The sequence below is a fragment of the Bos grunniens genome, chromosome 8 (assembly GCF_055505025.1).
Source record: "Bos grunniens cultivar Pamir isolate PY7600 chromosome 8, Bosgru_T2T1.0, whole genome shotgun sequence".
Classification (NCBI taxonomy): Eukaryota; Metazoa; Chordata; class Mammalia; order Artiodactyla; family Bovidae; genus Bos; species Bos grunniens.
This window is the reverse complement of record NC_141172.1, coordinates 43,005,843-43,019,199: the sequence shown is the minus strand read 5'-3', so window position 1 is coordinate 43,019,199 and position 13,357 is coordinate 43,005,843. Positions and strand designations below refer to the sequence as shown.

Sequence of the window (13,357 nt, the reverse complement as noted above, 5' to 3'; positions counted from 1 at the left end):
TATTAATTTGGATACATACTGACCAACTGCCTGACGAAAAAGTTGTAGCAATTCAACTTCCACCAAGAGTGAACAAACATGACAATTTTCCAACATCTATGCCAGCTGAGTATTTTCTATGTTTTTTCAAATTAATGGATTATTTTTATTTGTATTTCTTTGGTTACTAGTGACACTGATCATCTTTTCATACATTGGTAGTTGTTGACAATATTTCTTATAAATTGTTTGAATTTTTTATTAATTTCAGAAACCATTTCATATATTATGATACTAGCCATTTGCTGTAAAACTCTCCTCCCAATATTCTGTGGGGTCTTTTGTCAAGTAGGATAAACTCTGGTCCTATGATTTCAAATTCCTTTCTCTTTTTCATTGTAAATATCTTAAATACAAAGCCAGATATCCCTAGTTAGCAAACCAGATTCTCACTAGAGGAAAACAACTGAAAGGCAATAATTGTTCTATTTGTACAAAATACCTATTAGTAGAGACTTGGAAAAGGAAAGAAAATTGTGACCTTATGCCAAGAAAAAAATGTCTTTGGGGACTGAATATTCCTAAAAACTACAGGCATTACTCTAAAATTTGATGTCACTAACAATGTAGGAGATGAAAGATACTTAAAGACTCAGAAAATGTGGGCTTTAACAAGTCTTGTGTATATCCTAGATATCCTCTTATTCATAACTAGTGTGAGTCAAGTCAGATGAAAGAACCCAAAACTTTCCCTTTGGCTATGCAAATATAAACAGTAAAGGTGTATTGGCCAAATCTTGAGTATTTGCAATTAGCTGTCAAAGCTGTACACTAACAAAGGACATTGCAGTACTAGCTTTCTACCTTCAATTTAAAAATCCCTGGGCAACATAGATCTTTTTTGTTGTTTGCATGTGTGTGTGTGTGTGTTTTTTTTTTTTTTTGCTGCCTATTATTCTCAAATAATCATATTCAATATTACAGTGTTCGTTCATGTCACTGTTGTCTAAAAGAAGAGTGGCCAAGGCCCAAAAGATGAAGGTTAAGGTTGCTAAAGCCAATACCTCTGCTTAGATTCCCCCTAAATAGGTTCCAACTTCTATTCCTCAAGGCTGTACAGAAATTAACAAACTTCCAGAGTTCACAAAGGGAACAGATGTTTTACAGAAAAATTTTAGGGCAAGTTTCAAGCATAATGCTGCTGATATGTATCTGCCTTTTCAACAAACATCATTATGTTTTATCACAAGATTTAATAAAGCAGCTTAGTTAAAAATGCCATCTGGGTCTCTGGACACATTAAACAAAGCTTAAAATAACCCACCCCAGCAACTGGGAGGGCCCAGCTGTTCTCAAAACCTCTCCTACTCCTTTTACTTCCTCATAAAAAAGTAAATGAGGACTTAAGGCTACAAGACTAAAGAATGAACTGACCCAAACAGGGAGATGGATGGAACCAAGGGCTCCCTAAAACTTGCTATTGCTTATATAACAGATTGCCTATTTCCACAATTCTGGGATGAAGATTTGGGAAGGGAAGCAAGATAAAGTTATGGTGAGTCCTTTAGGCTTTTCTAATGTACTACACACCAGTCCTTCCTAATGTCTGAGCCATAGTAGACCATTCCATTCACCTATTCTGAAGTTGACACGAGTAGAAAATACAGAGCAATCAGTGTCCAGTTCTTTTCCCTTCTAGAGACAGGACCTGGAGCCAGCCAAACCCAGATTTCCAGATCCATTTCAGGAAGGAAGCCTTCGTGTTGAAGTACATGTTTCCCTCTCTTGCTTCTTGCTTCTTTCTTCTTTCCTCCTTACTTGCCACCCACCACCACATCCCAATCTGCTTCTCTTCCAAATGAATGTTCCTTGTCTTTGGCACCAAACCAAAATTTGTTCCTCAGATAGTTCTCATAATTGGCCAAGGTTCATATATTCTCATTCTCTGCAGCAAATACCTCTTCACGATCTATTGGAATCAAATACAATCTGTGACAGCTTCTATCCAGAGAGCACACCCAAGTCCCTTGCTGACCCAGCATTCCTTATATTCACTTTATTTTCTACCTCTAAAAGATTTCACAAGACATTGAGAAGCTCTTTAATTCTGTAAGCTGCACTGCAGGCCAATATTACTATCATTAATGCTGATCATCATGTGGCCAGTACAGTGCATGACTAGCCAAAAAATGGATTTTCTCTTGGCTAAATCTTGTAACAGAGCTCTACATTGTTTCAGTTCATACATAGAGTCAAATTATTATGTGAGATGTATTCAGTTGACTATAATAATACTCCCTTGCATTTCCTAGTTTTGTGGATGTTACAAAATGTTTTCATAAGCAGTGCTTCATTTGATTCCCAGGATAATTCAGAAATGCAGTCATACACAGTTTATAGATGAGAAAACAAATGGTTCCTAGGTATGTCAAGAGGCTAAAGCTTTGGACTGCAACTTGTTTGGCAGAGCTAGAAAATGAGGCAAGCCTTCCAGCTGCTGATTCAGTGCTTTCTCTACCATACCTCATGCCTCCTGGACTAAAGTCAAGAGAGAGTGTGGTTATCATATGAAGAAATCAGGTTTGGGTTTGCCAATTCTGTATCTGTAGTATTTAATGGGGCTTCCCTGGTAGCTCAGCTGGTAAAGAATCCGCTTGCCATGCAGGAGACCCCGGTAATATTCCTAGGTTGGGAAGATCCCCTGGAGGAGGGCATGGCAACCCACTCCAGTATTCCTGCCTGGAGACTTCCCATGGACAGAGGAGCCTCGTGGGCTACAATCCACGGGGTGGCAAAGAGTCAGACATGACTGAGTGGCTAAGCACAGCACAGCATAGCACAGCACAGGACTTGGTGACCTACTTTTATTTTACCTAATCAATAATTGCTAAAAAAAAATAATAATAATTGCTATAACAATCTGGCTCCATGAAACACACACATACATTTAAAATGCTAAGTTACACAACTGTGCTGTCTAGTATGGTAGCTACTAGCCACCTGTGGCTAAGTTGAAATCTTAATTAATTAAATTAAATGTAAAATTTGGTTCTTTAGCAGCATCAGCTACATGTCAAGTATTCAACAGTGAAGTGTCCTAGTTGGCTAAGACAGTGCAGATTTCAGAACGTGCCCATTCTCACAGTAAGTTCTATTAGACAGTGCTGATATACAATATCATCTTAGAAAAAGAAGACTTTAGAAAAAGTCAGAAACATCTTAAGGCAGGCACAGTGCTGTCATCTGTTCAATATTAAAGATAGTTTAGGACTAAAAAAGAAGAATGTAACAAAGAGGAGAAAATAGACAGGTGGTCTTAGCCATTGATGGATCTACCCAGGGAAGGGCAAAGGCATTCTTATAGCCTAATATTATAATCCATTTAGCTTTTCAACTCTTTAAAACATTAGAATAAGTTGATACATAGAGTATCAACTTTAGATACCCTGAGGAGTATCTAAAGCTGTTGGAAATAGAAATAGGGTAAAAATAAACTCGCTACAAACTAAGTTTAATCACACTTCATTTAAATAACACTATTTACTCCATGTACTTAGTTTTCTATAGTTTGTTTTTTGCTCTATATAGCAGGACATAATCTTTAAAGGGGGATTTAAATACTTCTGGAGATTTTTCAGACAAATTCACATAGCCCCATAAAAACTACTGTAAAAAGGTAGTTTTTTTACATTTTTCATTAACCTATTCAAATTAATCATATAAAAATCCAACAATATATTTATGTTATTGCTTAGTCACTAAGTCGTATCTGACTCTATTGCAACCAGTACTGTAGCCCACCAGGCTCTTCTTTCCATGGGATTTCCCAGTTAAGAATACTGGAATGCGTTGCTATTTCCTTCTTCAGAGGATCTTCCTGACCCAGGGATCTAACCGGTGTCTTCTACATTGGAAGGAACATACTTAACCACTGAGCTACCAGGGAAGCCCCATTATATTAAAAAAAAAAATTCATACCAATGGAGGTGGCTATTTCAAGGAACTCTTACTCTGAAAATCAGTAATTAAAAAAAGAGAGGGAAATAAACATACATTCTGTCTTTCTATAAAGAACTATATTACAGGATAATCAAAGAGCCTACTAGTGAGAAAAATACCCAGTTTATAGAAAAATGTCAGCTAAAACATACAGATGGAATTAGAGAATTTGAAAGTCATCATTTTGAAATCTCTAATGAAATAATCAGTTCAAGTCAGTAACATTAATGAATGCTAAAACAATCGGGTAAAAGTTGATAAAGAACTGAATATTCACATGGTATGAATTAATCCCATAGGCTACTGCTAGTCCCAAAGGGGAAAATAATGGACCATACCACCATATCTCTATAATCATCTCAGAATCACGAATGATGAAACAACCAGAGATTATGTTTCTCATATTATGCAACTGAATACACACCATTGCCATGAAATAATCTTGGAAAAAGAAAAATATTAAACCTGAATCTAATTAAGCCTCTAGACTGATTTCTAGTTCACACACACACACACACACACACACAGAGGAAACGGAATGAAAAGGTAAATGACACCATGAAGAAGCAATCATAAAATTCCAGAAAGGAGGTGGAGGAGACATTTTATAGAAAGACAACCGACCTAGTCTCTTCAAGTCAATTTCATTAACAAAATGAAAATAAAGAGGGAGGTACTTTCTAGGTTAAAAGAGACCAAAGACAAATGTAATGTGTGTTCCTTGATTATAAGAAACAAGTTTGAACAATCAGGTATAAAAGACATTTCAAAATAACTGAGGAAATCTGAAGGTAGACAGGGTCATAACTAATATATAGAAATATTTTTTAAATTTTGTTTGGGATGTTAATGATATTGTAGTGAAGTGAAAGTCGCTCAGTCATGTCTGACTCTTTGCAACCCCATGGACTATACAGTCCATGGAATTCTCCAGGCCAGAATACTGGAGTGGGTAGCCTTTCCCTTCTCCAGCGGTTCTTTCCAACCCAGGGATCGAACCCAGGTATCCTGCATTGCAGTGGGATTCTTTACCAGGTGAGCCACAAGGGAAGCCCTAACGATATTATAACTATCAAGTAAAATGTTCTTCTTTTTTAGAGATTCATACTGAAGAACTTGTGGGTAAAATTTCATTTTTTTAAATATACTTTAGCTCCTCAAAAAGATGAATCAAATATAGAAAAATGTGAACAATCCAGGACAGGGGTATGTGGATGTTGTAATTTATTATCTCCACTTTGCTGAAAGCTTATGAGTTTCATAGCTTTATTACAAAAATTCTTTAAATCTCAAATTGTACAGGTATTTGTCCAATCTATTTCAAACTCTATGAGATATTAAAACATTAACAGTGTAGTTTTACCTTCGAAAGATTGAAGGCAAAAGGAGAAGGGAATGGCAGAGGATGAGATGGCTGGATGGCAACACTGACTCAATGAACATGAACTTGAGCAAATTCCGGGAGACAGTGAGGGACAGGGGAGCCTGACATGCTGCAGTTCATGGGGTTGCAAAGAGCCAGACATGACTTAGCAGCTGAACAACAACAAGTGTATTTTATCATTTTAGAAATTCTGAAAACTTCTGTTTTCATCCAGCAACTATATAATCAAAGACCAACTATCATTTTTTATAGAAAATGTGCTTTGTAAAATTAACTTTTTCTATTAAAATCAAGATTTTCCAGAGAGAGAGAATTCAGTCCACCTGGTCAGATTCAAGTCAATTCAAAGAGAATAAATTCTAGATTCTACTATTTTTCTAGGTAGTTTATGAATATCCAATGGGAAATAAAAAATGGCCAAAGTATTTGGAATCTAAGTTCCCTATTCCTGAGAATAGTCAGCAAGTCAAGTCAGGAGGTAAGTGTATCCCCATCAATTTGCAATCACGCAAGGCCAATTTTGCTTACAGTGGTCCCTTTGAACAACCTTTCTCCTGAAGGCAGCCTTCTGATTCTCCACTTTGCTTTATCAAAAGCTCCAAAGAAGGTGAACAAAATGAGGAAAAGATTGGAAAAAATTGGTTGTTTGAAATCTTGATAAAGTCAACCATCCCTTTCCCCCATGCTCATCCATCCTAGAAGTACTACTTTCAGATTATTTAAGAAATGGTGCTTCTGTGTGGACTTTAGTTTATTCTTTCCTTTGTAACTGCTAGATTAAATTTGACTCTATTTTAGGCATATATATTAACATATGCTAACTATCTCCTAAAACTAACTCCATTCTTAAAGTTAATGTGTATTTATCAGAGAAGACGCACTGAAGTAAGAGACTGAAGAGTCCTTAGGGTAAAGTGTGCCAATAAATAATACAGCATAATAATAATTTGCCAATGAAAATCACCAACCATAGCTTCAAAAATATCCAGACCCATAATAAATACTAGACAGGCTATGTTTCTCTCCTTAGAAAAACTGGCCCAGGAAGGAGTATGAAAGCTGCCACAGCTCTTCCAAGGCTCATTATTCTCCATCATTCCATGGGAACAGCTTTGTCAGACAAAAGTAAAAGACTATTTGTCAACCTCTCTCCAACTGTCTGATTCAAGCCAACTTTCATCAATCCCAAGTGAGGAGCCAGAGAGAAATACAAGTCTTGTATCTTCAGCAGCAGCATCTGCTGGGGTTAGAGACCACAACTCCACAACCGAATGGGCTTCCAGTCCCCTCACCCCCACTTCCACCCAAACCAGGCCCTGTTTTTCCCAACTGCTTTTTGGTTATTAAAAAAAAAAAATCCTCTTTCCCCTCCCGGAAACACTGAGAAGTGGGAATTATAGTAGATAAATGTAAACAATGAACAACCTTAGAGCTGTTTTTTTTTTTTTTTTTAAGCAAGACATGAGAAAATTAAAAACGAGTTGGAAAGGAGAGGGGAAGAAATTCAAATGCCAGGTAATTGTTTGGTTTCACTTTTTAAAATGTTCATATTCATTTATACTCATTTATTTAAACCTCTGCAGAGGCTTCCCTTAGAGAAAAGTTCTATGTGTGTGGATCTGACTGTATTAAAAAGGCTGAAATTCCTCATTTAGACAATGTTTCCCACAGAAAACTCAGGGACCCTTGAAATTAGGTATTCCCCTTGAGATGCTGCTGGCTCTGGAAAGGAGGAAATCAGGGTATGAGGATATGCCAAAAGGTGCATCAAATTGTAGGACAGGAAGAAAGAGGGGAGAAAGAAAAAAAACTCAAGGTCTGAGAATTCAGATAGCAAAAGGAGACTACATAGGTCGTGGGAAAAGGGACAGAATGAAAACTGCAAGGGAGAAGGGGCCTGAAATGTTGTCAACTGTCAAAGGGCATCTAGGAGAGAAATTGGGAATAGCTTTAAGAAAAGCATGGCAAATCTCATTTCCGACCATTTAGATTTTCCTCCGGGGAACTGAGATCCCAGTCTGTATAGTTTCAAATTGACCCCCGCCCCTATCCCTTTCCTAGTCAAATCAATTATGAAATAACTCCACAAACCAATGATATTAAAAACCTTCACGCTTGCCAAATATGTCAGAGATAAACACTGTGTGTGTGTGTGTGTGTGTGTGTGTGTGTGTGTGTGTGTATGTGTTCTGAGCCAACGTTACTGTTAAATTTGGCAGAGCCAAGATTTAGAGTGGAAGACTGCAAACAGAATACACGAGTGGTGGGGGTAGAACTATATTGGTAGCTGGAGGGTAGTGAAAGCAATCAGAGCAAATATTTTTAAAGGACGGAGGAAGAGAAAGTTGAAAAGAACAGCGAGCAGGTGCAGAACATGGTCAGAGTCCAGGGAGAGGTGAGGGCGATGTGGCATCCATCGGGATGCCCGGCGGGGCTCAGAGAAAGGCTAGGAACTCCTAAGGCCTTTCGGAGTGGCTAACACAACGTAGCCCAGGCGTCCCCGGTGCGCTGGGGACGCTGAGGGGGAGACAGCGGTGGGGCAAGGGTACAGGGCCTGGGAGAGCAGCGGAGCCGAGGAGCAGGATGGGGGTCGGGGCTGGCTGGAGGAGGGGGTGGCGAACTCCACGGACAGCGGGTCACTCACCCCGTTGGCCGCAGCCATCTGCACCACGATTTCCGTGGCCGTCCTGCTGAAGTACCTGCCGTCGCTGCCCACCACCATGGTGCAGCCCTGGCGGTCGCGCAGGTCGATGGACGACAGCACGCTCTGGATGAAGTTGGGCAGGTAGTTGCGCTGGCCCTCAAAGAGCCCGGTGGGCCGCCGCAGCCCCCCGCCTCCGGCCGGCCGCTGGTCCTCGTAGGGTGCCGTGGGCACCGTCAGCACCGGGATGGGGCTCCCCTCCATGGTGCCTCCTGGCCGGTCCTGCCGCGGCTCCCGGAGCCGGAGGGAATCTGCAGCCCGACGGGGCCCCCACCAGCCTGGCGGCGCGCCCGAGCTCCGCCTCGCGCCGCGGCCCCCTCCGCGGCCGGTCCGCGCCCGGCGCCCTCCCGCCGTGCAGACCGCTCCTCCCTCTGCGCGCGGCCCCTAGCTGCCCCGGCAGAGTTTGGCCTCTACCTTCCAAGAAAGTTTGCTCCCGCCCAACTTCCTCTCTGGCCGGAGAGCTCGATGTGCCCGAAGCTTCTTCTTTCTGCTGGACTCACTTTCGGGGTGTCCCAAAAGTCCGTTCCCAGTGCCAACTACCCTCACGGACTCTAGGACGCCTCCTGGCTGGCCTAACCTGAGCCTTCCCCGGGTGATCTCTCCCGCACACCCTCCTTTAGAAAACAACGGCGGGGTGGGGAAAGTTTGAGCAGGATCGGGGATCCGCTCCTGCACCCACAGCCCCTCTCCCCTCCACCTGGCAGTCCAGCCTCCCGGCCTCCCAGGGAATGAGAGGTTCACAAGCACCGGTTTCTCTTTTGAACAAGGGCAGGGGTGGAGTTGGGAGGGGGCTGAAACCTTTTGCCATCAGAGAACAGCCCCAGCCAAAAATAACCCTGGAAAGGCGAGCTGAGAATTGTTATCTTCTGCCAGCGCTGAAATTGGAGGCTGGGCGCTTCAAATGTGTGTGTGTGTGTACACACACCCCCACCACTACCATTTGTTGCAGGGAATCACATACTGTCAGGCCCTTCAATCCAGCAGGACCCACCCAGCTATCCACACTTCCCCAGGCTGTCTGAAGGCAGCACACTTCTCAGGAAGGAAAAACATTTTTTTGCTTGTTTGTTGTGGTGGTTGCAACAGCAGCAACACTGACGCACAGATGCCTGTTTCCTTATTCTCACCCTCTCACCCTCCCTAGCCCCGCTCCTGCTTAGCAACAGGCTGTCCCACACTGTACTTGTCCACACTGCTGAGCTCTCACCAGGATCCATTGCTTTCACTGGGAGGAGGGTAAAGCCCTTTGTAAGGTCCTATCAGGGATGAATGAACAAACCCAAACTAAACAAGGACTGGGTACCAGGAACTGGGCTTGTTCCTTTCACAGGCATTCTGGCATTCTGGAGGGAAGGGGGCTCAAAGAGGGCCTTCTTTCCATAAAGCCCACCAAAATATCCCAATTCAAGAAATTCCCTGTAGAAAATCAGAGTGAAGAGAAAACAGGCAAAAAGCATAAAGCCCCAAAACAGAAGACACAATTCTTCTTTTTTTTAAACTTTTTGGCCATGCAGCATGTCTCCAGACCAGGGATCAAATTTGTGCCCCCTGCAGTGGAAGCACAGTGTCTTAACTGCTGGACCACCAGGCAAGTTCCAAGAAACAGTTCTTATTTTTGTTTCTCTTTTCACCCTCAAAGCATTTTTGCACCCAACAGAGTCACTAAAATCTCCTGCTGCTGCTTCTTCTCTAAATATCATCCACTTCCTGGGACTAAGTTCAATTTGCTGCAGGATTATAAAGTATTTGATCATAGTAAAAGGACTGTGAATAACAGTTCACACTTATGTGCTGTTTTGCAGTTGACAAAAGGCTTTGCATCAGTCTTTTAGAGACTCAAAACATCTAAAATAAGTAGTAATGGCATTCATATCATTCCCATTTTACAGATAAGAAAGAAGGCTTTCTGTGAGGTGGAAGGAAGTGGAGGAGATGGCCTACATTCAGTCCAAATTCTTATATGGCCCCTCCCCTTTTTATTAATATCTTTAAAGTGTGAAGTCATTAACTGAATCCTATTGACAGCAAAGATTTTTTGTGTTTGTGTGTGTGGTTATTGTTGTTGTTTTGCATCCACCCTATCCTCAGGCACCCAAAAGTCCATTCCCCTGTAAATTAAAGTTCCTGACTTTATGGTTGAGGGAGCCTTAGCACCAAATAGAATGTCAACCCTTCTATTACAGTGTGGGATTCTTTTAATCACTATCTAAAAACACTTCATTTTGCAGGGAAGCACAGCATCATTCCCCAAACAAGACAAAGTTGTTAAGTGCTCAGTCCCAGAAAAGACAATCTTCAGACTTGGAGACTTGGCGACTCGGCCCTCAAGCTTCACAGATAACCAGAAGGTCTCCAAGACTCCATCTCTCCACTTCCAAGGCATGCCTCTATTTTGACATCACCATCATTCTCTCCTGACACAGCCCAGCTCCTTCCCCAGGGCTGAGGACAAGTCAGGTACATCTCAGACACGACTTTAGAGCTTTACCAGCCTAAAGGAAAGCCTCTTTCCTTGTCTAATCCCCAAAGACCAGAGACTCTGACTGGTCCAGTTTGAGGCAATGCACCCAACCACATAGCAGGAACCCCATAGTCAAAGGGGAAAAAATTCCTCCAAAGTCAGGGGGTACTGGTCCCCAAAAGGAGGAAAGATGGGCAAACGAACCATAATTGTCCACCACACAATTGAAAATTCCACTGATCAAGTCTTTCAAAAATTTTCTTTTCCCTGAATTCATATAGCACTTGGTATCATTCAAAAGGAATGTTCCATGTGCTGCTAAATCTTGCAATAGGTTTTCTCTCCTCCAACTATATGTGGCTTGGAATAATTCTTTATCTTCTCTTCACCTAAGAATCATTACTGTGAAATGGGGATTATCGTAATCCCAACCTCATAAATTGCTGGGAGGATGAAAATATTAGTACAGTGCCTGACAAATAGAAAGGCATTCAATAAATGTTAGATATTCATATTATTGCCAGCAATGTATTTGTCATTACGATTAATGTCCTATATAGTAAGAACTACAGTTTATATCTTTATAGACCACCACTGTACTTAAACATCTTTGAGCAAAGGTGATATTATATAAAGTTTGGCTGAATTATTCTGTAGTTTCTGACAATGGAAACTCAAGGTATATAGAATATTTGTCCTTGAAACAGAAAAAAGGGCTTTTGAACTAAAGAAATCTCTTCAAAGTTGCCCCCAATTTTGATCAAGTTAATTCCAATAAATGTGTCACTGATGGAGAAAGGAATCTGAGAGGGCCTCACAGGTAAGATATGCCTGCCCATGGTTGCTCACAGGTAAAAGAGGTCTGATGAGATCAGTGTTTCCCAAAGGGTTTTCCTTAGAACATGAGTGCCTTCCAAATGCTGCACAAACAAGCATTTCACAGTGAAATAACTTTTAAAAATCCTGTATGCTGTATCTCATTCTTGGAGTTTCCTGATGTGTGTTTTCATATTGAAACCTCTGAAAGGTTCTGCAAAAAGAGATACAAGTTTAATGTTTTGTTTTGTTTTGTTTTTAACCTGCACTTTGCAACCTAAACCCACACAACCAATTTGCTTGGGGAAAGGGACTCAGACTCAGACTTTGGGACTGCAGCTGGTGACAGTCTCCTCCCCCTTCCTGTGTCCTCAGTGGGCTAGGTCAGGGATAAATACTTTGTCCTGATTCTAATGGGCTGGTCACCCCTTTGCACTGAATTCACAATTTCTCTACAGTGTGTCACAGTGAAGCGTGTCCTGTTTGCCTGCAGGTGCCTTCTAGCCTCCTGAGTCTTCAGGTAAAGTCCTCTCACTGAGAATTCTTGGCCTGAAACAGAGGCCACTGGTATATCCTTCCTTCCCCTTGGGATTTCCTTGTTCTCAAAAAGGTGTCAGTTGCCATCTTCCTGTAGAGACTATGCTAGCAGCTCAGCTACATCAGCCTTTCCCAAAAGGGAATTTGGGTAAAATCAGTCTTGAAACATTTCAGACTTTCTCCACCCTCTTGTAGATTCACAAAGCATATTAGCATATGAAAGACTCCATGAAGTTCCATAGGAAAAAAACCTATTTAACGTTAACCCAGCACTTCTAAATTTTATTTGACCCTGGGGTCCATTTCCAAATCATCTATTAAGAGATCAAGGTCATCAATATTCCATGAAACTCTTTAGCTTTCTGGGGTCCCTTCCAGCCATATCATTCTATGATTTGCTTTTTTACTTATGAGACATTAAAAGATTAATTCCTATCAGGCTTCCATTTAGGAACTTATCAGAATATGCAAACAGGAGCAGATAAAATTGCCCACTTTTAAAAAAAATCCTTAAATGGTTTTGAGACTTAAAATGAATTTTACATACATAATATATACATATACACACATATACATTTACATATAATTTTATTTTCTGCCCCACCCCTAATCTCCTGGCTGACAGGAAAGGCAGGCACACATGTCTGGCCCTTAGTAGTTCTATATTCCTAATGAGTCTGCTTCTGTACACACAGGGCATGCTAAAAACATGCAGTAGACTCACTGACTCCAAGAGCAGAAGAAACGCCAAAAGTACAGGACTAGAGGCAGAAAAAGCAGGTGGAAAATATCATGAGGCAGTCCTCTAAGGAAGCGCTAGTTCCCTTTTAAATCTACCCAACATCTTCTGGTGAGTGGGGAAAGTTAGTTACACATTTCTCCTAAAACACTACCTTCCACTAAGCCTTCTGTCCCCCAACAAATGAAATAACACACACTAATTCCAACAGAACTTACTGCTTCTCTACTTCCTTCAGTATAAGGCCACTGAGTGAATGTTCAAGTGATGGAAAGGCGCATGTCACATATGTATCTTATAAATGTTTGTGCGGTTGTCTCTGATTTCTCACATTTGGGCTTCAAAACTCTGTTTCCCACCTTCATAAGCAACCACCCACATGACCTTGGACAAGTTGTTTACTCTCTCCAAAGCTCAGTTTCTGAATCTGTAAAATGGACACAATACTACCTACCTTCTAGGGTTTATGACCATACTCAAAAAGCTAATATGTAAAAACTGCTTAGCACAAGGCCTAGAATATTTTAAGGGCTTAATAAGTGCTTGATGTAATTATTGTGATTATTATATTAATATTACTATCAACAAAGTAATTATCACTGATATTATAATCATTACTATAATAACTACTACAATTATTATTACTATAATAATTTTTTAATCTTTGTATCAGATAGTATTGTCTTTGAGGCAACAATATACTATGTCTGAATAACCTTTATAGGACAGTATCTGTATGAG

The 13,357-nt window shown here is 40.9% G+C and overlaps 1 protein-coding gene across 6 annotated transcripts in view; it reads right to left on the bottom strand.

The window, feature by feature from the left end:
* The window catches only part of PGM5 (phosphoglucomutase 5), a 219,487-nt gene that overhangs the window by 199,282 nt on the left and 6,848 nt on the right, over positions 1 to 13,357 (bottom strand). For 4 of the 6 annotated variants that reach the window (XM_086415427.1, XM_086415429.1, XM_086415431.1 and 1 more), the window contains exon 1: positions 8,007 to 8,299. The exons of the other annotated variants lie outside the window; for them this stretch is intronic. In XM_086415427.1, coding sequence (XP_086271553.1) covers positions 8,007 to 8,267 — 261 coding nt within the window. In that variant the 5' untranslated portion in view covers positions 8,268 to 8,299. Of the gene's footprint in view, positions 1 to 8,006; positions 8,300 to 13,357 lie in introns of those variants that run through there. 6 annotated transcript variants of the gene reach the window in all.